At 53.8% G+C, this 27651-nt stretch overlaps 1 protein-coding gene across 5 annotated transcripts; it reads left to right on the forward strand.

The window, feature by feature from the left end:
• The first annotated feature begins 119 nt into the window (after positions 1–119).
• Positions 120–27651, forward strand: LRRC8A (leucine rich repeat containing 8 VRAC subunit A). Of its 5 annotated transcripts, none has more exons than XM_032478594.1 (4): positions 158–254; positions 3452–3558; positions 18363–20527; positions 25740–27651. In XM_032478594.1, exons 3-4 carry the CDS (start codon positions 18371–18373, stop codon positions 26013–26015), a joined length of 2433 nt encoding a protein of 810 aa, XP_032334485.1. In that variant the 5' UTR covers positions 158–254; positions 3452–3558; positions 18363–18370; the 3' UTR covers positions 26016–27651. The 5 variants fall into 5 exon arrangements, with proteins under 5 accessions (XP_032334487.1, XP_032334485.1, XP_032334486.1 ...); XM_032478595.1 differs by lacking the exon at positions 3452–3558 and adding an exon at positions 11834–11951 and having other exon boundaries at positions 180–254; XM_014556904.2 differs by lacking the exon at positions 158–254 and adding an exon at positions 11834–11951.

Below are 27651 nucleotides of genomic sequence, written 5' to 3' on the forward strand. Positions count from 1 at the left end.
GCCCCAAAGCAACATGGCGCTAGCAGGGAGAGAAAGAGGAGAAGGCGCGGAGAGAGCTCCCTTCAAAAAGATGGCGGCGCCCTGGCCGCCGCGTTCGCGCCCGACGGTGACGTCACTTCCGGGGCGGAGGAGGTTGAGTGGTGCAGTGAGGGACAAACAAAAGGAGGCGCCGGAGGGGCGCAGTGGCCGGCGGCGGGACGGAGCAGCAGGGGCTCGGTGCTGCCGGCTTGGGCGGCCCTGCGCGGCGAGCCCAGGTGAGTGGGTGGGGTGGGGAAGGGGGCGCGAACTGTCACCTCTCGAAATCTACTCTTGTACGACCTGGCCAGCTGCCCGGCCCTAGGCGCCCTGGGCAACTGGGGCTCTGCTTTCCGGGGCCGGCTCTCTGGGGGCCTTTTGCGGCAGCTCAGTTCGGCCTACCTCAGGATTTCCCATCCCCCGGGTCACCGAGACCCCACCCTCTCCCCTGTGCCGCGGCGCGCGAGCCCCCTCCCAGGCACCCTAGTGCCTCCCTGCGCTCTACAGCCCGGGAGTTTCCGCCTCGGCTCCCCCAGGTCCCCTTGTCATCCCCTGGGTTGCCCCAGATCCTCATCCCTCCACACACACACACACACACACACACACACTGCACCCGTCCTAGAGTTTCCACCTCTGAGCTCTCCTTGGCAGCTTTTTTCCGTCTTTAAAGAATTCCCCTGCTCTCTTACCCTGGGCTCCTGGCCCCCTCCTCTTCCCTTGAACCCCTCCCTCCTCTTGATCCGGCGGGAACAGTGCCCTGAGTTGGGGACAGATCCCTGGCTAGGCTTTTGGGGCCTGTCTGGGCTGGGGTTCCTGGGAAGCTGGGTGGAACGTCTGAGGACCCGGATCCTGCCTGTGCTCTGTGCATCCAGATGGGCCTGAGAGCCAGATCTGATGAGGTCCGGGCTGGAGATCCAGCAAAGTTGGCTCCCAAGCTGAAGGAGCATAGTTACTGGCTCTAGAGGTTCATGATGATTCTGCTCCTTTTGTTGACTGCTTCTTTCCCTTGGTCTGGACTGGAGTGCACCAAGATTGGGCTGGTTCTTAGCTGATGCAACTGCTGCCTTTTTTGGGAAGGAGGAGAGATGGTTGAGGGGTGGCCGGCAACCTCCTCCTGTTGGGGACTTGGCTGGAAGGGTGGGGCCATCCCTTGGTGACCACATTCCCCTGACGGCTTTTCCCCTGCCTATCCCCGGAAGCCTTATGAGGTGCAAGGATGAGAAGGGAGAGAGCTTGGTGAGGGAAGGGGAATTTGGGTCTAAATCGTGGAGGAAGGATTTGGGGGAGCTGAAAGGCTCCCAAGGGCCTCCCCCACCTTTTCCATTAGGAGTACCTTTTACCCCTGCTGAACTGTATCCTGCCCTCTGAGCAGACAGACTGGCAGACAGACAGACTGGAGTCAGGAGGAGGAAGTCTGATGTTGGTGATCCTTCCTGTGGAGGGGCTGGGGGAGTGAGAGTTTGTTCAGAGGGACTGGGCAGTGCCTATGGCTCAGTCACACTGGCATTGCCTTCGTGAAGGTCAAGTCTTTCTCTGGCTCACAAGGGGAGGCAAGGACAGGTGACTTGTGCTCGCAGACTGGCTTTTGGAGAGGTGCTATGGCATGAATGACTGGCCCCTGCCGCCTTGTTGTCCAGTTTCAGAGATTCTTCAGGGTTAGCGCTAATGCCCCTCTGCCTTCCAGGGGCTGTGGGGCACAGAGCAAGGGCCCAAGAAACATTTCTGACTTTGCCCTGAACTCAGCCAGATGCTTTTGTACTCCATCCCCTGGTCACACCTACTAGGAAGCAATTTCCTCTGCATAGTTTGCATGGCCTTTCTGGAGATTGTGGGCTCCTGAAGACTGCCCCAGGAGGTCACAACCTGGGGAGCTGGCTGGGCCTTGGGTTGCTGCCTGGCTTGGCCTTGACCTAGCCTGTAAGAGTCAGAGGGAAGGAATCAGCTTGGTTCCTGATTCCCTCTCCTGAGAGTGGAGGTGATTCCAGATTTTCACAGGCTGATGGTCTAAGGTCTCATGGAGAGTCAGGTGGGTTGAATGCAGGGCCCTAAAGCCCAGGACACCATCTCTCTATCCCTTAACTCATTGATTCATTGATTCATTCATTCATTGAATCATCCTTTAGTAAGTAAGTGCCAGGTCTGGGCCAAGAATGGTACTAGGAGACCACAATCCCTGGCTACAGTCTGGGAGGAGAGGCAGACAGGAAAACATTGATACGGTGACCAGTGTAATACTAGAAATATTACAGAGGCAGCTCAGGGGAAGGCGGCATTTGCTGTGGGTGAAAATGTAGGGGGTGGTCAGCGTGTGTTTCCTAGAAGAGAAAGAATTAGAAGAATCAGTGCCAGTGAGTCCAGAGGCCTGAATTCTTGGCCTACCTCTGTCACAGGCAAGTGACTGGACTTCCCAGCCTCAGTGGGTGTCCCTCTCCTTGTCAAGGAGGGTGAGGGGTGGTAGTGAAGGCTGGCTCCAAGGCTTCTGTGCCTTTATAGCCCCAGGGGCTTCAGTGCCCAGTTGCCATCACCCTGTATGGGAGTGCCGGCTTATTGACTGTCTCCCTGGAAGGCTGGAGACCATCCTCTGCCTCTTTCCTCCCAGCACAGTGCCTGGCACTGAGTAGGTGCGATAAATGCTCAGTGTTATAAATGGCCAGAAGGCTCCACAATACCCCTGTCTGTGCAGCCTCTCCCCACCCCTCCGCCCCCTCTTCCTGCTAACTCCTCCTTATCCTTCGGCCACACTCCCAGCTCCCAGCTGCTTTAGATGCTTCCCCTACCCTATTGTAGTCTGATTGCACATCTCTTCCCACCTTCCCAACTGGTCTTGTTCGCTCTTGTGAACAGTGCTGAGCAGAGAGCTTGGCACGTAGTAGACGCTCACTGAATGCTTCTTGACTATAGATGGTGGTTGGATTTTGTGTTTAAGTCAAAGTCAAAGTCATGTGTCTGGGCTGAGGCTGTGTCTCTGCCTGGATCCAGCTTACCCCACGGTAGCTCACCTCTTGCCCCTTTCCACCTCCAGCCCTACATCCAGCCACGCTGAATCACTCAGCGTTCTCTGTCCTGTTCTCTCCCCTCCGGGCAAACATGTGCTTTTCCTTCTGCCTGGAATGCTCTTTTTCGAGCTCCCACTCTTTCCCAGGAATCAGCTCAGACAACACCTTCTCTTGGGAGAAGACCCCACTAGTCTAGGTCTAGGACTTCTTCCATGTTCCCAGAGGTTCCAGATTCCCCCCAGCAGAGTCCCAGGCTCTCAAGCACCAGTTCTAGTTGTTGACTTGGCATCTTCCCAGTAGACTGTCTGATTCTCTCTTGTCACCCTAGTCCCCAGCCCAGGCCTGGCACCGAGCAGGCACTCCGAAACTGCTGGCAGCACAGCAGGTCACAATGATAGTCACACGCATCCCTGCTGACAGTAGCTCTTGCTTCCTCGTAGGGAGGCAGCTTCCATGGAGCAAAAGGAATGCCAGGACCCTGCCCAGACAGACGTGGGCCAGCCTCAGCACCGACAGCCAACACGCAGATAGCAGAGCCGTCCACGGGGTAAGGACTGGGCCCTCTCCCTTCAAGCCAGCCACGGCCTTCGGGCAGGTGCCTTCCCCAGCCTGGTTGGCAGAGGGCAGTGTCCCTGTCTCTGCAACCCTTTGCTCTTCTCACTGTAAGTCCAGGGCTTCTAGGGCAGAGCTGGCGGAAGGCAGAAGTCTTCCTCCTTCTCCTGACTCAGTGACCACTGAGTAGCATGTGGCCGCTGTACTCTTCGAATGCCCGTGTTAACTTGCATCGTGAACCCCTGGTTTTTGTCAGTCTGGCTTGTTATTAATGCCGTCTCGTGACCACATTTCCCAAGGCATTTTCCATGGAACATCAGTTTCTTCGGTCACAGTGGTCAGGTAACTCCAGGAGCAGTAACTTGCCCTGGTCCTTGCTGTAGGACTTCTAAGCCTTGAAGAGCTTCTCAGAACTCAGTGAAGTAAACATAATGAGTCTCTGAGAGGGAGCTAGCAAGTCATGTTTCCCTGCACTTTTGTGATCGTGTGACGTCTTTGGGAACAGGGCTTCCTTGGCCTACGCTTTGGGAAATGGTTCCAAAAGGCAGGAGCGTGCACTGGTTAGGACCCAAACTATGTAGTCAGATCTGCATTTGCGTCCCAGCCGTCATGTGCTCTACAAGTGATTGTGGGTCAGTCACTGTATCTCTGAGCTTCAGTTTTTCTCATCTGTAAAAGGGATAATATTAGCACCTTGTTTCCCTTTAGGGAGGCAAAATCTTCAGTTTTGAAGGTTAAATATGTTGATGTGAGAAGGGAGCACGGTGTATCCTGGAACGTGTTCCCTCATCATAGCAAGTATGTATATGGACTGCTTTATCATGTGTGAAACTTATCACAGTGATCCCTTGTCAGTGATCCCTTTGGTCATTCAAGGAGGCTCATGCAGTGCCTTGATCCCCATTTACAGATGTGGAAACTAAGGTGCAGAGGGAGGAAGCAGTTTGCTCAAACTTATCCAGAAGGAAGGCAGTGTTGTGGGATGTGAACCAGACCCTGGAATCCTGGGCTTGGGTCCTCTGTTCTGTGTCCAAGGGCTCCCTGCGTCCACCTCCCACCTCAGCTTTTTGTTAAGGAAGGCCTGGCCCTCCCCAGCCTGGATTTTAGAAGAAATAGTACTCTTTTTTTTTTTTCCTTTTTCTGTAATGAGCAACAAAATTACATGCTCATTACATGTTTTTATAATGTTTTTATTTTAATGTCATGTAGAAAGTGAACGTCTCTCATGATCCCCTTCTCCAGAGATGTGAATGAGGAGGGATAGACTTGTCCATGTATGCTCTTACTATTGGCTTCTTTTTCTAGAATCAAGTCCCATGAGAGCTGCTGGTTTGCAGCTTGCTCTTGTTTCATTTAGTGGTCCGCCCGGACCTCTTTGCCGGGCAAGGGCAGAGCCGCAGGTGAGTCCTGTCAGAAGGTCCCAGCACTCTCCTGTTCCCCCACACACACTGCGCCCCTGCCTCAGCATTCTGGGGTTTTTGAGCTGTTTGTTGGGGCATTTACAGCAGCAGAGGCGGGTGGGAAGTGCCTGGTGTGTGATTTTGTTGACTCTCCTGTTTATTGGGACAAGGTCAGCCAACCCCAGCCCTGCCCTGTGGGAGTTTCCTGTTGGTTTTGAGAAACTCTGCCACTACCCCCACCAAGAGTGGAGGCCTGTGCTGAGGTCTCTGTGGCCCGCGGTGAGCAGGAAGCAGCAGGTCCTACTTATCTGAGATCACGAATTCCTCCTCTGTGCCAGGGGTGGCTGGAGGAGTAGCACGGGCCGGCCCCAGAAGTTTTGGCCTCCAGGTTTGGCATTTGGCCTCCTCTGCCTGCCTGAGGCAGGGCCCACCGTATTATATCGGCCTGATCTGGCTGTGACTCAGTTTACCCCAGCTGTCCCTGTGGAAGCCTGTCTTGGTCCCCCCAAGACACTCCTCTCAGGTTTTAGCCTTGAGGGTGAGCAGGCAAGGAAAAGGCCAGGAGGCTTCCCTGTGATTGGGGTCTAAAGATGCTCCAATGGGATGTAGACATGCCCTCAGGACAGGTTTCAGCAGGAGGGATCTCAGGCCTGGCGGTCTTGTTTTGTGGAGCCCAGAGAGCGCGGTTTGGCAGGGCCGCCCTGGGAGTAGGGTCTGTGCAGAGATGGCCCCTCAGCTGGCGGTGCTCTTGGTGTACTGTCCCGACCCTCTCCCTCACCCCCTTTCTTTTCTTCCTCCTAGTCTTTCCCTGGAGTCTCTTTTTCCTTCTCACACAGGATGCTTCTGGCAGGATCCCCAGAGCCAGCCTCTGGGTCGGTGATGCTCTGCTCTGCTCGCCTCCCCCCAGCCGCAGAGCCTCATGTCCTGTGGTCCGAGCCCAGGCGGCGTGCTGGGTCACTGTGTGGTTCACCATCTGACCCACCAGAGTCTCCTGGGGGAAATCGGGCCACGTTTTACAGGCAAGGAGACCAGGGCTCGAGTCACGAGGCCTCTTGCCCAAAGTTGTACAACCGAGGGGGCCAAGTCAGGGCTTGAACCCGCGTCTGTTTGCCTTGGCAGCCTGTGCTCCTTCCGCCCCACCTTCCATTTTCTTTTTCTCTGGGTTCTCGGACTTGGGGGTGTTTCAGAGCCACCCAGGAGCTTGTTCAAAATACTGATTCCCTTGGACCCATCCTCAAAGTCCTGCAGAGTCAGAGTTGGGGACTGGGCCCAGGAATCTGCACTTTGAAGACACTCCCCAGGCCGTCGTGAGGCTGGGAGCCTGCAGACCATGTCGGCAAACGCTGCCCAGGACACCTCTATCAGCCCTGGTCCCCACCTCCAGCTGCCGCCAGCCCTGCCACTCTTGATGTGGAAGCCGGGCTGAGCTCCCTCAGGCCCGGATTGTAACGACTTCCCAGTATGTGTGGGGCTGAGGTTTCTAGAACGGCTTTTACTCCCAGCCACAGACATCTCCTGCTCTCTTTCCCGATGCGTTTCTGCTGCATCTCATCTCACATCTTGTAGTAAGTTCTATGTTTAACCGTCTCTTGAGGACTTAAAACCTCAAAATTAAATAGACACTGAGATATAGCCTCATGCCTGGAGTGACATTCCACCAGAGTGGAAGTGGCTGTAAATTTCCACGGCTCTCACATGCCACCTGGACACCCACCCTCAGAGGCACCACTGCCAAACTCATGCCCCTTGACAGAGGACCTCGTGGGGTAGCGCAGTGATCTCCATGTCACCTCTCGCAGCTGGCACCCTGGGTCAGGATCCCTGGGGGCAGCCCCACTCCAGCCCAGAGAGCAGGCCAAAAGGCAACTTACCTTCAGCCAGGCCCCCTTGGTCCCGGTCCCCTGAGATCATAGCAGAAGATGCGTCTGCAGCCTCCCTTGGCTTCTCCTGCCCACATTTCGTACCCTTTCTAGGAAGGTGGTGCTAGTGTTCAGAGCAGATCAAGTCCTGCCTTCAAGGCCCCTCTGCTCCCATGGGCCCAGACCCAACACCTGGCTTCAAGGACCAAACTCAGAAATGGGCTCCCTTCCAGAGTTTCCTAAACCTCTACCTGAGAGACTGGAAGCATCTGAGTATGGCCTGCTTGGGTTCCCCACAGAGACTTTGATTCCATGTGCCCCTTGGGAGAAGGGGATCTTGTCCTAGGAAGCAGTTCCAGAGTTCTGGGTGCCCAGGTAGGCCCAGGAGACCTGCTTGCCTTTGAGACAGATGGGCACATTAGAAAGGCTGACTGGGGTGATCTTTCCCACTGTCTTATAGCTGTGTGGCCTTGGGCAGGTCAGTCAACCTCTCTGGGCCTCAGATTTCATACCCATGAGGGAACTGATGAAACCTGCCATAGTAATTACAGCAGCTAACATTACAGCATCTTACTGCTAGCAGGCCCTGTGCCAAAAGCTTTCTATGGACTGCCTGGTTCAGTCCTCACCACCGCCCTACTAGGAAGACTTATTAGCCAGTTTATAGATGAGGACACCAGAGCTCTGGGAGGCAAAGTGACTTTCCCAAGGTCACATGCTGGTGAGGTGGAGAGCCACTGTACTGTTTCCGTGGAGATTGGGAGCTGAGGCCCAGGACGTGCTGGCCCACCGGCCATGTCGTTGACCGGGAGCTCTAGGGGTGGCGGAGGGAAGGTCTGAGCCTCAGGCCTGGCCTGCCGTCTCTGCATGCGTGGCCCAGTGCAGGAAGCCCCAGGTGGGTGTCCTTCACCTGTCACCCTTCACCCTGGGAGGCCACCGCACCCTTGCAAGTTTGCATGAGGACCAACCTGTTTGCGAGGCCCAGCCTACATGTCGAGCAGTTTGGAACTGAAACTTGTTCTCTTTCCCCTCCCACCCCAGACTGTCTCCCCTCTTTTCCCGGAAAGCGAGGGTGTGCCCTTCTATACAGGGTGAATGCCGAGCCAGGCGGCGCCCCCAGCCCGCAGCTGCTGACTCACCCCAGCTGGGTGTGGGGACCTTGAGGGCAGCGCCTGCTCTGGGGCTGGTGGGGGCCGAGTACACCAGATGATAAGTGAGCCTCTCCTCCCCCCTCCTGTACTGGGACCAGAGGCAGCCCCAGGGCGCTGACCTCAGAGCAGATTCACAGGCCCTGAGCCCTCCAGGGGACAGGGCCGGTGACCCAGTGTCTTCCTCAGGCCTCTTAGGAATGGCCCTTTCCCACTCCCTTCCCTGGGAGTGTTGGAGGGGCAGCCTCCCAAAGTGTGGTCCTAGGAGGGGCGAGGGGCACCAGGCTCCCGCCTCCTCTCCGTCCTGCTTGGGAAGTTTTCCCAGCCTCTTGGGGCTTTAACAAAAGGCTCTCTATGCCCTGTTTACCCGCAGCCTGGCCTGCCTGCCACGACTCAGGTGTGAAAGCCAAATCTCTACAGGCCACTGGGGGGTGGAGGTGGGGGGGTGGAACGTGTGTGGGCGGCCGCTCCCCGGCCGGAGGGGCAGCTGGTCCTTTCTTTGACTCCCTTCCCCGTCTGCAGGGAGCATCAGGAGGAAATCAGCAACTTGGACCAGGCTTGACACCTTGGGGGTGGTTCTGCAAGCAGGTCGCCTGCTCTGTCTCTGCCCTGGCCTGGAGTCCTGAGCCTGGGCTCCAGAAGTTCAAGGCCCTCTAGTGTGGTCTCCAAGTCCTGGGAGGTCCTGGGGGCCTCTGGGAAGTCTGGTCTGTGCTTGGAGGTGTTGGTGCCTGCGGCTCAGCCCTCTCCTGGGCTTTAGCCCCCACTAATTCTGGGAGGGTGTTCTGCTCCGGCAGGTGGGTGGGGGTAGCTGTAGCTCACTTCCTCTGTGCCAGGCAATGGGTTGTCCCATAATATGTGCATTACGTTATTTTTAGTTCTCACTATAAGCCTCTGAGGTGGATACTGTAATCCCAGTTATAGTTGAGGAACCTGAGGCTCAGGGAAGAAAAGTCATTCGTCCTGGGGTCTGAGCTCACCCACCCTGAGGCATTGTTTCCCTGCGCCCTGTCGAAGTATGTGGTTACCTAAGCAGGGCAGGCAGGGGCGGGCTAACCTTTTTTTTTTTTTTTTATAGTAGATGGCTTCTTGTAAACTTTTTTACAATCTTCAGAAACCACAGGGTGAGGAAGGCCCTTTGTTTTTTCCCCAAGTATTTTTTTCTACTTATAAAAGTATCAAATTTAAGTACCAAATACTGGAAACATCAAGTATTCTTCCTTTTATGACTGGCTTCTTTTACATACCGTATATTTTATATACTGGTCAGCATCTTTTAAAAAAATATTACTTAATATGTCTTGGACATCTTTTGGGTCACTATATACAGATCTGAGGTAAGTAGTATTGTTCTTATCTTAAAGTTGCAAAAATAGAGGCTTAGGCTAAATAATTTGCCTGGTGTCATGGAATTATTTTATGACAGAGCTAGATTTGAACCTGCATCTCTCCAACTCCAAAGCTATTGCTTATCACACTCCCCGAGATCCACCTGCTGCTGCAAGGGGAATGGGGCTGTCTGGGCTTCCTGTCTGACCTGCTGGGGACAGGGATGCCCTGGCCCTGCTGCAGGAACCTGGTCCCGCTTCTCTGCACCTGTGTGTGCTGCACACTGGGGAGGGTCTGGCTGCATTCTACCCACTTCTGCATCTCCCCGGGGGGCAGGACAGGCCCAGGTAGGGGTGGTGCTGGGTTCTGCAGTATCCTCAGAGGCCACAGGTGCCGCTGCGCCAGCAAGGAGCAGGCCAGTTGGAAGGAAGAGCTGAGTCCGCTGGCCTGGCAGTTGTCCAGTAGCTGCTGCCTCCAGCTGAGCCCGGCAGGTGTGAGGACCACAAAGAGAACCAGCCAGGAGGGGCAGAAACAGATGACTGTTTTGGTAAATTTTGTATGAAATATTTAGGCACACATGACAGTGTAAAACTAGAATAGATATCTTTGTACCCGTGACTTAGCTTTGTCAGACCTTAATGTTTTACAGTAATTGCTTCAGTCAGACAGACAGACACACACACACACACTCTCTCTCTCTCTCTCTCTTTTTCTCTCTCTCAAACGCTCTTGAAGCCTCTTCCCCAATCCTGTTTTCTTCTCTCTCTAGATGAAATTATCATCTTGATTTTGAGGTTCTCCATGCATGTTTTTATACCTTCACTATACTTGGATACATGCATTAGAGAAAGCTTTATATAATGTGTGTATTATTCTGTAGCTTGTTTTTTGGTTCAGCATTCTTTTGGGGTCTGTCCATGTTGATACGTGTAGCTAAAGTTCATTAACCTCCTTTCCCTTAGCATTTCACTCTATGATGAGAGCACTTTATCCTTTCTCCTGTTGGATATTTAGGTTGTTGATTTTTTGCTATTAGAAACAACTCTTCAGTGATCAGTCTTGTCCTTGGCTTCACATGTGTGTGTAAAACAACTCTTTAAGATCTTTAACTAAGAGGGAAATTGCTGGACTGGAGGATACATCCATTCCATCTCCTCATCTAAGAATTCAACGTTTTTGCCAATCGCAGGGGAGTGAAATGCATGTGATTGTTTTAATTTGCATTCCCTGATCATTAATGAGATTAAGAATTATACATGAATTTTCATTTGTATTTTTTTCCATGTGTAGTCCATTCATATATTTTGCCATTTTTTTCCTACTGGGTTGTCTTTTTCATACATTTGTGGGAGTTCTGTGTTTATTCTGGATATTAATCCTTTGGTGGTTCCAAACATTGCAAATATGTCCTCCAAGTATGTGGGTTCTTTTCACTTGTTTACTCTTCTGTCCTATGATGTGCATACATTTTAACTTTAATGTGATCAATACATCAAGGACTTGTACTCTTTGTGATAAGCAGTCCTTCCCTGTCTTAAAGACATTACGATGGTCTCTTAGTTTTTTCTTTAAACTTTTTCAAGTTTGGCTGTAGGTCTTTAATTCATTTATTTTCATGTAAGGAGGTGGATGGGGCTGTGTTTTTTTCATGTGAGTAACTGAGCTAGCTGCATTTGTGGACACCCAGTCTTCCCCCCAACCTGCAAAGCCAACACGATCACGTCTAGGTTTCCAGAAATTGCGGGGTCTGTTTGTAGAGTCGCTTTTCTTGTCCTGTGGTCCATCTATCTACCCCTCCATCCACACCACAGGAGCTGCATTCCTAGATCTTTATAAGTAGTCTCCCCTTCCACCTTATTCTTCCAAATTTTTTTCAGACACATGTCTAAGTTCTTGCAGAAAGCTAACTCTGTCACAGTTTCTTTACCTACCTTTTGCATTTGATACACTCTGGACATTTTCTCATGTCATCAAGTGTTCTGTTCTGACATGTTTTCATTATTTCATAGTACTCCATTATCTGATCATTTAATAGGTATTTAACCAATCACACAGTAACAGGCATCTGGGTTGTTTCCAGTTTTCCTGGGGTATAAATAACACTGTGATGAATGTTCCTGTAACTGAACCTTTGTCCTAGAGTCTTTCCCTGACAATTGCCTTCCTCCCTCCTACCACCTTTCCTTCCTGACTCAGCCCAGTTCAGCAAACCTTCACCTTCTGTGTTGTGGGCTCTGCACAGGGACTGGGATGAATTTGGAGTGGTCCCTGTCCTGTGGGGCTCCCAGCCTTCCCCCTTCCCCAACCCCTCAGTGGTCTCATGCCATGAACTTTACCTGGGTGCAGCCAGGGTGAACCCCGCCTCACTGGCAGGCGTTAAGCCCTGACTTCTAGGAGGGCATAGTCTCTTAAAGCGATGCATCAGTTCTGGAAGGAGAATTATTTAGACTGAGCACAGAGGACAGCAGGGTACATGGCCTTTGTGTCTTTCTCAGCCACCTCGATTGCAACCCTTTAATCTTTCATCCTCTGTTCAGGAGCCTCTACAAATTCTCCATCTGCTGGGGCAGACACCTGACCTGACCCGACTGCCCATCGACCCCCTGAGATTGCCCTCTGAGAGCCACAAGAGAACACGCGACCTCTCTACCCAAGGTCCAGGTTTTTTCTTTCTTTTCTTTTAGACTCTATTTAAAATTCTAAACTCTTTTCAATCACAAAGATGATGCATGCAGGTAAAAAAAATTAGTTTCCTTTCATCCTGCCTCTTATTCCCAGTCTGAGAAGGAGCCCTTCCCCACGGCACAGCGAGGTTGGTCAGGGTTTATCAACATGGGATTGTATTTATTATTCTGGATCTCGCTTTTTTCCAAAGTGGCATTGCATACAGAGCTACTTTATTCCTCTGAAAAGGCCTCCTCCTTGCATTCTAGTGGCTTCGTTAATAGACCAAGATCTGCTTACTGCCAGCTTCCTGTGTGCTGGGCCCCACCTAACCCTGTCCCTTTGCCAGGTGTCAGGGCAGGTACTTTTCCTTCTTCCATTTCCTTCCTTTGTGCTCTGATTCTGTGCTCTTTTCATCCATCTATCGATTGTATTGAAGTCAGGATTAGGTCCGTGTCTGTTTTAGCCCCATTCCACAGATGAGGGAACTGAGACTCAGGGAGGTGGTCACCTGCCCAGCGTCACTCTGTTACTGAGTGGCAGAGCCCAGGCTGGCCTGGCAGGCCCTCTGCCTTTAGGCTCACATCACACCGCTCCTTGCTCTCCACCTGCCCGGGGTCCCCCACACAGGCTGTCTGGGACGCCTCATTTCTGTGCCTTTTTTTTTTTTGCTTTTTAGTACCAAACTTTTTTTTTTTTTAGTTTAAGTATAGTCAGTTTACAATGTTGTGTCACTTTCTGGTGTACAACACACCTATGACTTCTTGATAGTCCTGAGAGCTTGGCAGGGCATCCGTTTCCATGCACATTTTATGGATGGGGAAACCAAGTCCTGGCTCCTGGACGGCCCCTCTCCCTGCCTGTTGGCTGTAGGCAGGGACAGCCAGGACCAAGGTGTGTCTGTGGTGGTATCAGTGGGAAGGGAAGTGTCAGGGTGGACAGAGACCTGGATCACCTACACGCCCCTTTGTTCCTTGAATACCTTATATAAAATGTGGGTACGTCCATGGCAGATTCCCTGCTCCCTTCCAGGCAGGGAAACAGGCCCTGGGAGAGCAGCCCTTCCACACCTCTGATAGGGGAAGTACTGACTGTGGAGGTCTCTGCTCAGGGAGGGGATGAATGCATCTCCTGCAAAGGGCACTTTCTGTAACTGGGGGGAAAAGCCTCACTCCCTTGAATCTGCTCCTTTTCCCTTCTGGTGCTTTCCTGACCACCCCCAGGTGTGCCCCAGGGGCAGCTGTCTGGTGGGATCTGCTCCATCTGAATAGGCCCCTGAAAGTGCTGTTTGTCTGAGCTCCATCCCGGATCTGGATTTGAAGGTGGCCTCTAATCACTGACAGGCAGTGTGAAGTTGGGCATCTGACTTCTCTCCCCGAGCCCCAGTTTCCCTAGCTGTAAAATGGGCATGAGGAATATTATTCGGTCTAGCAAAGGAAGGACAGTCTGATACCTGCTACAACATGGATGAACCTGGAGGACATTATGTTAAGTGAAAGAAGCCAGTCACAAAAGGATAAATGTTGTATGATTCCACTTATATGAGGTATCTAGCGTAGTCAAATTCGTAGAGAACAGAAAGGGGAATGGTGGTTGCCAGGGGCAGGAGTAGGGGTTGGGGAGTCAGTGTTCAGTAGGGACAGTTTCAGCTTTGCAAGATGACAAGAGTTCTGGAGGGGGAAACATGTGCCTAGCTTTCACGAGGGCCTGGATTCAATCCCCGGTACCTCCATTAAAAAAATAAATAAACCTAATTACTACCCCCCCCAAAAAAAAGAGTTCTGGAGATGGATGGTGGTGATGGTTGCACAAGATGAGTGTACTTAATGCCACCGAATTATACACCCTAAAAATGGTTAAAACAGTAAATTTTATGTTACGTGTGTTTTACTGCAATAAAAGTTTTGAGAAAAAAGGAAAGGGTGCCAAAGCGGTGTGCGCCTCCTGGGCTTGTGAGGATTCTGGGCTGGGCCCTCAGCTGTCGGTCTCAGAACGGAACGGGGAGCTGTTTCAGCTGTGGGTGTTCAGTCACCTTGAGTCACCAGCTCCTGGGCAGGTCCCTGCACTGACACTCCCTTCCTGAGGGGGATCCTGCGCCTCCCCCAGGGCCCTCAGGGTTGGGCAGGAGCAGTGAGGGGGCCCAAAGCCCAGCCTCAGCTTCCTCCCTCTGCCCCAGGCCAGCCCACATCCACCTGAAACTGGGGCCCCACCTGCCACCCCCAGCCATGCTCTTTCCTGCACCCACTTCTTCCCTGTTCCCCTTCTTGATACTTTTATTGAGCACCTGCTGTGTGCCGTAGACCTTTGTCCTCCAGCAGTATCTGGTCTTCTCACCCAGGATGAGGATAGATGACACCAGCCAAAACTGCCTGCCACCCCTCTCTGCACTAAGCACTTTAGAAGCGTGGAATTTCCATGGACTCTTCCCGGCAGCCTTGTGAGGTATCTGCCTGTTTTATTTGCGAAGAACCTGAGGCTGAGAGCCAGTGAGGACTTTGCCTGAGGCCAAGGCCACGGCAGCGCCCCAGCCTGCACACAGGTCTCTGTGCTTCTCAGCTGCTGGCTCCCTACCTCCCCGACCACCTGGTCGTCTCCTCTTGGGGGCCAGTCATGGGGCAGGCGCCTGGTCCCTGGCACCCTGGGGGCTAAAGCCTGGGCTTTGGTGCCTGCGCCTTCTTTCCAGATTCCCCCAAATGCTATCAGAGGGGCAGTGACTTGTCCAGAGTCCCACAGTGAGTTGGTGGCAGAGCTGAGACAGAAACACAGTGCAGCTAGAGGGTGGACACCCCTCCACCCTGAGACAGATCCTTCACACGAGGCCGGGCCTATGCTGGACTCTAGCCCTGCCCTTCTGAGCTGTGTGACCTGGGCTCCTGGCTCTGTCCCTGCTTCCTCCACACGGTGGAATGGGCACAGCCCGGGGCTGACAAGGCACCTCAGGGACCAGGACAGGACCGTCCCCTCCATGAAGCCCTTCTCAGCAGGGAGGTGGCATCCGTCTCAAGTGTTGTAGCCACAGCTGCCCCCTGCCCTGACTCGGGTCCAGTTATTTGGACCTTCCTCTGTCTCTCCTACCCCTCCCCACATGTTCACGCTGGACCGAGAGGCCCCTAAGGCAGGAGACACACCTTGGTCACTTTTATTGCCCACAGAGGACTGAGCCAAGGGCTGAACGGAGAGAGTTCAGAATGTGCTTCGGGACAGGTGTTGGGGGAAGAGCCAGATGTACTGGAGTGGACGGACCGTCTCCTATCTCGGAGCCTTAGGCCCCTCCCCTGTGACAGAGCTGTGGACACTTCCCACCTCAGTACCCAGGGGACTTGGGAAGGCAGCGTAAGCAAAGCCGCAGGATAGCAGGGCCCAGAGGCAGCTCCGCACTGAGAGCCTGGGTGTTCTGCAGGAGGCTGACACACCCACTCTCCCTCCGAAACAGTGAGGTTGCAACCACATCCTGCCTGGTCATAAACTGTCCCCACCCCCAGCATCTGGCATCCTGCCCTGGCGGTCTCATCCTGGATCCAGGGGCGGGCTGTTGCACACCCTCAGGCCCTTGGGCCCGGCCCCTCCTCCCTTCCGGTCCACAGTCTTTGGGCGCCTGCCTGGATGTGGACTCAGGGAGCTGGGAAGGGAGTGATGAGTGTTGGGGTGTCTTTCAGATGGGGGCCGGCTGTGTGATTCAGCAGGCCCTCCCCTGGACGGCCACTTTCCCAGGAGTGTGGGTGGTGCGAGGAGCCAGCTGGTCATTAGAGGCCGGGGCCTTCCTGTGGGGCAGATAGTCACCCCGGCCTGTGAGTCCTGGCCTCACCAGGAGGGCTGACCCCTGGGCTGGAGCCACTGGCCCAGGGCGGGTGGTGGTGTCTGCTGGCCCCACAGTGACCTGAGCTCTGGGAACCTGGAGGTGGGGGCAGGGAAGCTGGACTCCTGGGCTCAGTCTCTTGGCACTGCCCGTGTGTGAGGCCTTGAGCAGGTGAACAGTGAGCCCGCATAGCGGTGAGGACCTGAGTGGGGCAGTGGAGGGACAGGCCTGGGTTTGGTCTCCTCTCTGTCCTGAGTAGTAGAGTGACGTTGGGCAGGTGATTTCACTTCCCTGTGCCTTAGTTCTCCCATCTGTGAAATGGGGCCAAAGATAGACCCTGCATCCCAGCATCAGAGGGCCCCCATGAGGCAGATTCCATGGTAAGGGCTAGCCCAGTGCCTGGCACACGTCCATCTGTTCAGCACCCCAATTCCCTCACAGGGTCCAGGTTTGCTTTCCTCCTGTCCTCACCCATCCCAGTGTGCCTGAGAAAGATGGGATGGGAAGTATTTGGTGTTTGTGGGAGGCCCTGTTTTACGAAGGGTTTGTTACTGTTGTCATTATTAGTATTATCAGTAATCAAAGTAAGGTGGCCTAGTCTCATAACCTGGGAGCTCTTGTTCCTCTCCCAAGAGCAACAGACCCATTTGTCAAAACACAGGTATTTAAACCTTGGTTTAAAAATCTGGACTCTAGATTAGAAAATAGGGAGTAAAAGGTAAAATCACTGGTTTTAAAAAGTAGACATAAAAAAGACTGGAAGTTTATCATTTATTGAAAAGTTAACAGTGGGTGACTGGGCGGTCTTCTTACAGGGGACTTTTTTTTCTTGGCCTTAATGCTTTTTTATATCTTCCCAAGTGTTGTCCAGTGAACACCTAGTACCTTTCCCGTCCATTGCAGTCTCACAAGCCACGTGTTACAGGAGTAACATGTCACAGCAGGGTGCTCACAGACAGCCCAAGGACAGGACTTCCTCCCACGTTTATTTCGCTGCACACCTGTGTCCCTGGCTGCATTTCCTGACTGTGGCCCCTTAGCCAGTGTTTCCCAAACTTGGCCAATCGTTAGCATCATTGAAGTCAGGTGTTAAATACTCAGATTCCCAGGCTCTACCCAAGACCTGCCAAATTGAACTCTCCAGGGAGAGAATCTGCTGCTGCTGTTTTAAAAATCTTTACACACACAGGAACATACACAGCCAGAGATTATTTTACATTAAAGTGTCAATGTGATCATGTCATCCAGCTTGGGGTGGAGGACAGCCCTGTTTCCTTGTCCTCTCTGCTCAATCCCTCCCCCAGGCTCCTGTCATTGCACCCAGTGTGTGTGTGTGTGTGTGTCCTTCCCAACCCCCCGCCCCAGAATTGTACAAGGACGAACCTACATGCACACGCATGGGATTTCTTAAACTTCCCTATTTGTTTTACAAAAGTGAGTTCACTTTTTTCCATTTTTTCAGTTTTCTTAGGTAGAATTGTTACAATTTGACTGCACATAAGCAATATATTGCATGTAAATACGTATACACAATATACTGCATGTATTTTTTAAAATTTACGTATATGTACTGTTAATTGTTTCTAAGAACATTTAGAGCTTTAGCTTTTTAAACTTACATAGTTATCAAAGGAATAAAGCCAACCACAAAATAAGAATTAATTAAAAAACATACATACACCCTGCTATTAACAGCAACATTATTTATAATTGCCAAGATATGGAAGCATCCTTAGTGCACATCAATAGATGAATGGATAAAGAAGATGCAGCATATATATGTGATGGAATACAACTCACCCATAAGAAAGAAGGATATTTTCCATTTGTGGTCCTTCATTCACTTTTTTTTTCACTTCAAAAGCCAGAATTTTATAACTGGCATAGACATTTTCATTGCATCAAAAACAACAAAATACCTAGAAATAAACTTAACCAAGGAAGTTACCTATACTCTGAAAACTAAAACACTGATGAAGGAAATTGAAGATGATACAAAGAAATGGAAAGATATCTTGTGCTCTTGGACTGGAAGAATCAACATTATCAAAATGGCCGTGCTACCCAAAGCAACCTACAGACCCAGTGCAACCCCTGTCAAAATACAAAAGTGAGTTCATATTAAGCCCCCTCTTTTGCATTTGGCTTTTCTCACACTTTGAATAAATCTCTTCAGATCATGGAAGGAACATCATGGCAGCTAGTTCCAGGTGAATTGGAAGTTTTCAACTGGCTCCTCTGGGCATTCTGATCATTAATAGGATGGGGTCTAGACAGGAATTCTGGAATCCTGCTGGGATGGGGGATCCCTGTGAGGCTGCTTCAGCGATCTGTCAGCATGGGCCTGGACCTCAGTGCTCAGCCTTCCTATCTGTGAAATGGGGAGGCTGCCTGCCTTCCTTGTGTGGCTTCCCTGCACTTGATGCCCACGTGGTCTCTGGAGAAGGGCCGATCTGTGGGCTGCCCCATGAGTGGCAAGGCTGTGACTCCCAGCTAGACTTGAGGTTGAATTTTGGACAGTGAGTCCACTGTCTCCTTCCCCTGACCCCCGGGTCCCAGAAAGCCAGGCCACCCTGAGCTAATCCCCTCCTGTGGGTCCCTTTCAGGTTGAACCATGATTCCAGTGACAGAGCTCCGCTACTTTGCGGACACACAGCCGGCATACCGGATCCTGAAGCCGTGGTGGGACGTGTTCACAGACTATATCTCCATTGTCATGCTGATGATCGCGGTCTTTGGGGGCACGCTGCAGGTTACCCAGGACAAGATGATCTGCCTGCCATGTAAGTGGGTCACCAAGGACTCCTGCAACGACTCATTCCGGGGCTGGGCATCTCCTGGCCCAGAGCCCACCTATCCCAACTCCACGATCCTGTCGACCCCTGATGGCAGCCCCACGGGCATCAAGTATGACCTGGACCGGCACCAGTACAACTACGTTGATGCTGTGTGCTACGAGAACCGCCTGCACTGGTTCGCCAAGTACTTCCCCTACCTGGTGCTTCTGCACACGCTCATCTTCCTGGCCTGCAGCAACTTCTGGTTCAAGTTCCCACGCACCAGCTCGAAGCTGGAGCACTTTGTGTCCATCCTGCTCAAGTGCTTTGACTCGCCCTGGACCACGCGGGCCCTGTCAGAGACGGTGGTGGAAGAGAGTGACCCCAAGCCGGCCTTTAGCAAGATGAACGGCTCCATGGACAAGAAATCGTCGACGGTCAGTGAGGACGTGGAGGCCACTGTGCCCATGCTGCAGCGGACCAAGTCTCGGATCGAGCAGGGCATTGTGGACCGCTCGGAGACGGGCGTGCTGGACAAGAAGGAGGGGGAGCAGGCCAAGGCGCTGTTTGAGAAGGTGAAGAAGTTTCGGACTCACGTGGAGGAGGGGGACATCGTGTACCGCCTCTACATGCGGCAGACCATCATCAAGGTGATCAAGTTCATCCTCATCATCTGCTACACCGTCTACTACGTGCATAACATCAAGTTCGACGTGGACTGCACCGTGGACATCGAGAGCCTAACGGGCTACCGCACCTACCGGTGCGCCCACCCGTTGGCCACGCTCTTCAAGATCCTGGCGTCCTTCTACATCAGCCTGGTCATCTTCTACGGCCTCATCTGCATGTACACGCTCTGGTGGATGCTGCGGCGCTCCCTCAAGAAGTACTCGTTCGAGTCGATCCGCGAGGAGAGCAGCTACAGCGACATCCCCGACGTCAAGAACGACTTCGCCTTCATGCTGCACCTCATCGACCAGTACGACCCGCTCTACTCCAAGCGCTTCGCTGTCTTCCTGTCGGAGGTCAGCGAGAACAAGCTGCGGCAGCTGAACCTCAACAACGAGTGGACGCTGGACAAGCTGCGGCAGCGGCTCACCAAGAACGCGCAGGACAAGCTGGAGCTGCACCTGTTCATGCTCAGTGGCATCCCTGACACTGTGTTCGACCTGGTGGAGCTGGAGGTGCTGAAGCTGGAGCTGATCCCAGATGTGACCATCCCGCCCAGCATCGCGCAGCTCACTGGCCTCAAGGAGCTGTGGCTGTACCACACGGCCGCCAAAATCGAGGCGCCAGCCCTGGCCTTCCTGCGCGAGAACCTGCGGGCGCTGCACATCAAGTTCACGGACATCAAAGAGATCCCGCTGTGGATCTACAGCCTGAAGACGCTGGAGGAGCTGCACCTGACAGGCAACCTGAGCGCTGAGAACAACCGCTACATCGTCATTGACGGGCTGCGCGAGCTCAAGCGGCTCAAGGTGCTGCGGCTCAAGAGCAACCTGAGCAAGCTGCCGCAGGTGGTCACGGACGTGGGCGTGCACCTGCAGAAGCTGTCCATCAACAACGAGGGCACCAAGCTCATCGTCCTCAACAGCCTCAAGAAGATGGCGAACCTGACGGAGCTGGAGCTGATCCGCTGCGACCTGGAGCGCATCCCCCACTCCATCTTCAGCCTCCACAACCTGCAGGAGATCGACCTCAAGGACAACAACCTCAAGACCATCGAGGAGATCATCAGCTTCCAGCACCTGCATCGCCTCACCTGCCTTAAGCTGTGGTACAACCACATTGCCTACATCCCCATCCAGATCGGCAACCTCACCAACCTCGAGCGCCTCTACCTGAACCGCAACAAGATCGAGAAGATCCCCACCCAGCTCTTCTACTGCCGCAAGCTGCGCTACTTGGACCTCAGCCACAACAACCTGACCTTCCTCCCCGCCGACATCGGGCTCCTGCAGAACCTCCAGAACCTGGCTGTCACGGCCAACCGGGTGAGTGCTCGGGAGGCCCAGTGTCTTAGGACGGCCCCAAGTTGCTCCCGAGTTCGGAGTCTTCACCCGTGGTTCCCAGAACCATCCGGGAGGAGCTGGTTGAAAATACAGATTCCCAGGCGCTGGCCCTGATTCTGCTGAATTGGTATCTGTGGGGTTGGGAGCCTGTCTTTGCCACAGAATGCTGTAGCCTTCTCCCGCCGGGGGGATGGTGTGGTCAGGCAGGGCCTGTCCCTGAGATGGCCTTAGGCAGGGATGTGCATAGACAGGAGGTCCAAGGCCCTCCCTTCTCTCTGGGTTGTGTTGTGGGAGGTGCGACTTAGAGGGCCTGGAGCTTGCGGTGTCTCCCTCAGCTTGTCATGGACCAGATTTGGAGCCAAGGGGCCTGTCTGGGTCCACCAGGGACAGAAACTCTGTGGGTTGCCAGTATAAATCCCAGTGCCATTCACACCCCCTCCCCTCTGCGTTTTGGGGCTGGTGGAGGTCAGAGTTGGGCTTAGTTGGGGCTGGCTTGTCACCACCTGCCTTTCTGGAGAGGAAATTGTGCAAACCTTTGTGGGCCTGCAGTGCTAGAGGCCACTCCCTGGAGACACCCTGAGACCTTTGACGGCTCCTGTGGGCCAGCCCCTTGCCTGTCCGGGGAAGCCTGCCACCCAAGGAAGCAGGTATACGGGGGTTGAGGTCAGGGTGCTCCTGTGCCTTTGTGGTCTGGCCACTGCCATGGTAACAAAACCTCAGCCACTGGGGGGAACCTCCCCTTGCCCTGCCCACCCCTGCTGGGGACCTGCAGGGAGGCTGACATTGAAAAGAACATCTTCCTGGTCCCCACTCTGGGTGGAAACCCTCTCTCAGTGAGGTGGGTGGTTTCACGTGGACACGCTTGCAGTGAGACAGGGTGGTGGGAGCCCACAGCCAGCAGCTGGGACGCTGAGAGGGAGATCTGATTCAGCCACCACTTCGGCGCCTCTGTTACAGGCAGCAGCATGAAGTGGCCCTGTGGATTTATAGAACTTGCTCTGTGTCCACCCTGTGGCTCCCGGCATCCTGTCCTCCCAATGGGAGCTCTCTACAGCAGCCTCAGACACGGAGGCAAGCAGCCCCTGAAATGCCCCCGCCCCAGGAGAGACATGCCTTCTCTAGCATCATTTAGATGGTATGGGCACCCCAGACCTCTGACTCCTAGAAATCCCCCTCCCCTCTTCCCTAAGCCTCTCTCCCTGCAAACCAGCCTGTCTCCATATATCAGAGATTGTGACAAATCCTGTTTGTCTCCCCCAAATCATGGCTGTGCGCATGTATGAGAATGTACAGGTGTGAAGGTCAGATCCCAGGTTGCTTCGCTTTGGAGAATCTGCCCCCCAGGGCCTAGGACAGGCCCTCTCTAATCAGGAACATTGGAATCCTGGGGAGAAGCGCCTTTTGGGGAGTACCAAACAAACACAACCCCTGCTTTAGCATGTAGAGGGGGACCAAGTGACCCCTGGAGCACAGTGTGGGGCCGAACTGCCCCTGGAGTTGGTCAGACTTGGGCATCCCAGGACCCCTTGTGATGCCTGCCCTGTCCCGGGAGATGTACACCCATCAGGTCTTGGTGGGCCCTCCCACCGGTGGTGGGTGTGGCTGGCCTCCAGGCAGCTCCCGGACCTGTCCCCAACCCTGGACTCCTCACCCCAAGCATGCCTATTAGGTCATGCCTTTGGCTAAGGTCACCCCTCGGGAAGAGCCTGGCGGCAGGCATGCTGTCCCAAGGAAGGAGACCCTCTGACACCCAGTTCACCACCCTGCTTACTCACGTCCTGTCCCCGCCCCCTGGAAGGCCAGAGGCCTTTGTAGGGAAAAAAGTTCACTTGGGCCAATCCTAGTCTGGCTCCTCCTTTTGAGCTGGAGCCCTCCTCCTTCCTCCCTCTGGGCCCGGTGTTTCCCTGTGACCCACTCTGGGCCACGTGCGGGTAGACAGGGAGGCGTGAGCCGCTGTTCTCTGAGGTTTAAACCCATGCTAATGAATATCTTGATGAGTGGACATATTCATTCGTCCATTTGTTCAGATTTTCATTCATCCATTTATTTGGTGAATGTTTCTTTTTCTTTCCTTATACATATTTTTATTGAAGTATAGTTGATTTACAATGTTGGGTTAGTTTTTGACATACAGTATAGCGATTCAGTTACACATGTATATATATTCTTGATTTGGTGAGTGTTTTTTGAGCACTCCTAGTGTGGAGCAAGGAGCCAGGGGCAGAGGAACAGAGAAGGCCCCTAGCTGCCCTTCCTGAGCTCACCTATCGCAGGGAAAGACAAGAAACCCGCAGTTAGCACAGTGGACAAGACTGTGCTGCGGCACGAGGCCCCTGGGCGCACAGAGGCGTGGCCTCAACCCAGACTTAACCTGGGGCAGGCGGGCCTCCTGGAGGAGGGGACATTGCACCTGGCCCTGAAGGACGAGGAGGAGTTAGCCAGGTAAAGAGGAAGGGGAGAGTCTAGTAGGTTCTGTCCTCAAGGAGCTGAAAGCTGGCAGGGGAGGAGCTGAGTGTGAGCTGAGCCCCTGGAATTTGGACTTTCTGTGTCAGGGCTCAGGAGCATCCTGTTCCTCCCACTTGGTTTCACATGGCTTTTTTTTTTTTTTTTTTTTTTTTTTTGAAGTATAGTCAGTTTACAGTGTTGTGTCAATTTCTGGTGTACAGCATGTTTCAGTCATACGTATACATACATACATTCCTTTCCATATTCGATTTTATTATATATTACTACGAGATACTGAATATAGTTCCCTGTGCTGTACGGTAGAAACTTGTTTATCTCTTTCATATAGTAGTTAATATCTGCAAATCTGTCTCATGTCCCTTCCCTCTATGTCCTGACGACAAGGACCTTGGCTCTTTTTGTTCAGTGCCTGACGTGGAGCAGGGCGTTCACTGAATTCCCATTGACTGAGCGACGATGGAACGTGCTGGCTTGGAATTTAGGGAGCTCGCTCTTGCTATAGCACGAGGGAGTGGGGGCAGGGCAAGGTGAGAGGTCAGGAGCTGACAGGTGTCAGCTGTCAGTAGGGGGTGAGGCCTGGATGGTCAAAGGCCACCGGGGATGGGGAGATAGGGGACCAATCTGGGGGAGACTTTGGAGGTAGAATCACAGAACAGGGCAGGATTGGGTTGGGGGAGAGGAAATCTGAGGTGACTGAGGTTTGCCCCTTGGCTGCCTGGGTAGCTGGAGGGTCATTGAGGCAGGACATGGGACAAGGCAGAGGTTTTCTGAGGGGAGAGGGTAGGTCCCATGTGGAGTGTCTGGGACCCCTGGGACATCTGAGGGACCAGGTTGAGTTAGCCTGACCTCAAGGAGTTGTCCCCCCAGGGCTCATGGATGAAGATAGGCCCTTGATGAGATCACTGGGGAGAGGACGGAGGGATGGGGGAGTCTGGCTCGAGCCTTTGGGACGGATGGTGAAACAGCACAGCCCGTGGGGGAGTCAGGTGGAGGAGAACAGATGCAGGTCCAGTGGATTAGGAGGGACTGTTAGTGCCTCTGGCCGGATGGTTTCCAGGGTGGGCAGGGGCAGGAGTCGGGCCACGGGGGAGCTGTTGAGGTCCCGGAGGAGGTGGGAGAGGGTGGGATTGGGGCGATAAGAAACGACTTCATGTCTTCAACGAATGAGCACACCTCAGAAAGGACGGGTCCAAGGGACAGGAGCGGCCAGGGTGGGCACTAAACCACTGAAGGCACCTTCTCTTCTCTCCGTGCAGCCTGGAGACAGCTCACTGGAGGGGGCGTGTCAGGGAGAGAGCTCCGATGTGAACCCAAGCTCTGCCATCACTGGTCGAGTCTTTCCTGCTCCCTGGCCACTGTCTGTGTCCTCGGAGGAGGCCAGTGTTGGGTAGAGTGGGGTCTCTGGGAGGCTCTGGCCCTTCAGTCCTGCCAGAGCCCACCTCCCATCTGCCCCCATCTTTGAGTCCCTGACCTTGGCCTTGCTGACCTGGAAGCCACCTCTGCCCCATTCCTGACTGCTGGGCACAACAGTAGCGGATGTGGAGGCCCAGGTCAGGAGTCTCCCTCATGGCATGGCCTCTGCCCAGCCTCGGGCTCCTCAGCAGGAAAATGGGGATGGAGACAGAGCAAGCTCAGAGAGGTTACGGTACAGTCTCCTTGTCACCTTCACATGGGATCGGGGCTCAAGTCTCCTGCCTCCTGCCCTGCTGGCAGGGTCCCTCCTGCCCATCGTATCTGAGGGAGGCCGTTTTAGGACAAACGGTAAGAGCTCAGTAAGAGCTCGTGTCTGTGGCTGATTGCTCACGGGGGCGGGGGAAGAAGCCAGCATTCCTGGGGCTCTTCCTGTGTGAGACACAGCAGGCCCCATCCAGACTCCACTGATGGGTCCAGTCGTGTGGACTGTCAGAGCTTGGGCTATTGAACCAGGTTCAGATCCTGGCTCCACCGCTTTCCAGCTGTGACGCTCTAGGCGGGCCAGCTCCTTCAGTTACCCATCTGTAAAATGGAAAGAGTGTTGACAAGCACTTACAAGTGGTTCTGAGGGTTCAGTGAGTTAATAGTATCCATGCTCGGAGCAAGCCTGCCCTGCGGTAAGCAGCGTGTGAGTGTTGCCCATTGCTCAGAAGGAAGGGACTCCGGTCAATACTGGGCTCCCTGTGCCCGTGACAGATAAGAAACCTGAGGCCCAGGGAGGGGAGCTGACAGCTGGGAGCCTGACCCCCAACGTCAGGCTCTGCCCGGTTCTCAGCAACAGTTGAGGGTATGGAATTTTCTCGGCGTGCCGCTCTACTTTCATAAATTGTGCTTAAGCCAGGCAGGACCTGGCTCCTGCTGAGCCCTGAGTGGTGGAGGAGGGGGCTGGAGTTGGTAGTAGCTGCCGAGTGTAACTGTAGCATGACTTCTTTGTCACTGGAAGCCCCAGCCCTGCCCTCTCAGAGGCCACAGTCTAGGGGTGACAAGCAGTTTCACCATGGAGGGAGCAGTGCTATTGTGGGGACAGGGCACCATAGATTACCCAGGCAGTCAGGGAAGGCTTCCTAGAGGAAGTGGCTGCAGAGCTGAGATCTAAAGTACAGGGGTAAGTTAGCCAGACTTGGGCCCGATTGTCTTGGGTAGCCGGAATGGGCATCAGAGAAGGTACTGGTGCCCAGGGGAGGGAAGCCTGGGGCCCAGAGGCCCGGGTCTGAGCTGCACCCGCCTCACTCCGCCCTCTGCTTCTCCCTTCTAGATCGAGGCACTGCCCCCGGAGCTCTTCCAGTGCCGGAAGCTGCGGGCCCTGCACCTGGGCAACAACGTGCTGCAGTCGCTGCCCTCGCGGGTGGGCGAGCTGACCAGCCTGACGCAGATCGAGCTGCGGGGGAACCGGCTGGAGTGCCTGCCCGTGGAGCTGGGCGAGTGCCCTCTGCTCAAGCGCAGCGGCCTGGTGGTGGAGGAGGACCTGTTTAACACTCTGCCGCCCGAGGTGAAGGAGCGGCTGTGGAGGGCCGACAAGGAGCAGGCCTGAGCGCTGGTGGGCACCCAGCATGGGCGTCCCGGAGCGGCCAGCAGCGGGACCACTGAGGAGTCCTCAGGCCCAAGGACCCAGGAACCCCGGTTACAACCAGCCTCTCAGCCAGGGCGGGAACCTGGGGCCGAATGTGAGCTGAGCCGGGTCGACAGGACAGTACCCGAGGGGCTGGCCCCTCTGCTCCGGAGACTCCTGTCCCCCAGGGCAGGTGCCTGTGGGGGAGATCAGAGACCTGTAGTCTGTCTAGGAGCGCAGTATTTGGACAATCGGCCTCTTCCTTGGGGCCAAGTCTGCCCCACAGGCTGAGCCGATGCCAGAGGTCCAGGGACACCTACTTAGTTCTTGGTATTTATTTTCTCCACCTCCCGCCCCCTCCCTCCAGATAACTTACACATTCCCAAGAAAGTTCAGCTCAGATGGGGGGTTTTTAAGGAAGGGCGGGCTCTGTTTCCCTTTTCCTTTTTTTGGTGATGCCGCCAGCATTGAATGCCCACCCAGACTTGAGTAGAGCAGTCCAGGGTGAACCAGTTATGGGATGGTCACCCCAGAGGTGCCAGGCAGGGCTCTGGTGGCCCAGCCAGTGGGAAAGCAGGCCACCAGGTAGAAAGGCCAGGACTGGGCTTTGCCTCACCTTTTTTTTTTTTTTTCCAGTAAAAAGAAAAACATTTTTAAAGCTTTGAAAATTGATGGTTTGGGTATTAAAAAGAAAAAACGTTAAAAAAAAAAAAAAAGAGGACACTAAAGGCCAGTGAGCTGGGGTCTCAGGGCAGGACAACAGTTCCCCTTGAGCAGATCAGCAAGACACTGAATTGTGTTTCCTTCCCCCGGGGTGCAGGCTGCAGGATGTCCTCCGAATCTGGTGTGACCTTGGTCTAGGAGTCTGTTTGTTCCTCTCCTCTCCTAGGGCGGGGGTTGTTTTGTTTTGTTTTGTTTTGTTTTTGGTGTCTTGTTTTCTTTCTCCTCCATGTATCTTGGCAGGCTCTCATTTCTGTGGCTGTTGGCCAAAGAGAATGTTCTGGAGCTGCCAAGAAGGAGGAGACTCGGGTTGGCCAATCCCCGGATGAACGGTGCTCCATCCTCCCCCGTACCTCGTCACAGTGTTAAGGAGCCGAGAGGAGCCACTTCACCTGGACTCTGCTTTCTCACCTCACATGTCATCATGTGTCATGAGTTTGCCCAGTGCCAGCCACTACTAGCCTCAGCTGCTGACGTCAGCCCTGTCACCACCTGGTCCTTGAGAACAGACATTTGGAGGCCGGGCTCGGGTGGGGAAGTTGCAGCTGGGAGACAGGTCCCCAAGTCCTGGTTCCAGTTTCTGTCCCAGGTGCCTGGCACACACAGCCGACTCAGCGCCTGGTGGCGGGAAGCCAGCTCACTTTAGATCAGTCACCGGGGTCCCCACCTTAGAAGGGTCCCCGCCTTAGATCAAACCCTTGGACACTAAGGCACGTTTTAGCGTCTCGTCTTAATGATTATGTCCATTTGTCCATTTGTGTTCTCTTTGTTGCGTCATTGGATGTAATCCTCAGAAATAATGCACACTAGCCTCTGACAACCATGAAGCAATCCGTTACACGTGGGTCTGAACTTGTAGACTCGGTTCAAATATCAAATAAATCTATAACAGAAAGTA

This window comes from Camelus ferus, chromosome 4 (assembly GCF_009834535.1).
Source record: "Camelus ferus isolate YT-003-E chromosome 4, BCGSAC_Cfer_1.0, whole genome shotgun sequence".
Lineage (NCBI taxonomy): Eukaryota > Metazoa > Chordata > Mammalia > Artiodactyla > Camelidae > Camelus > Camelus ferus.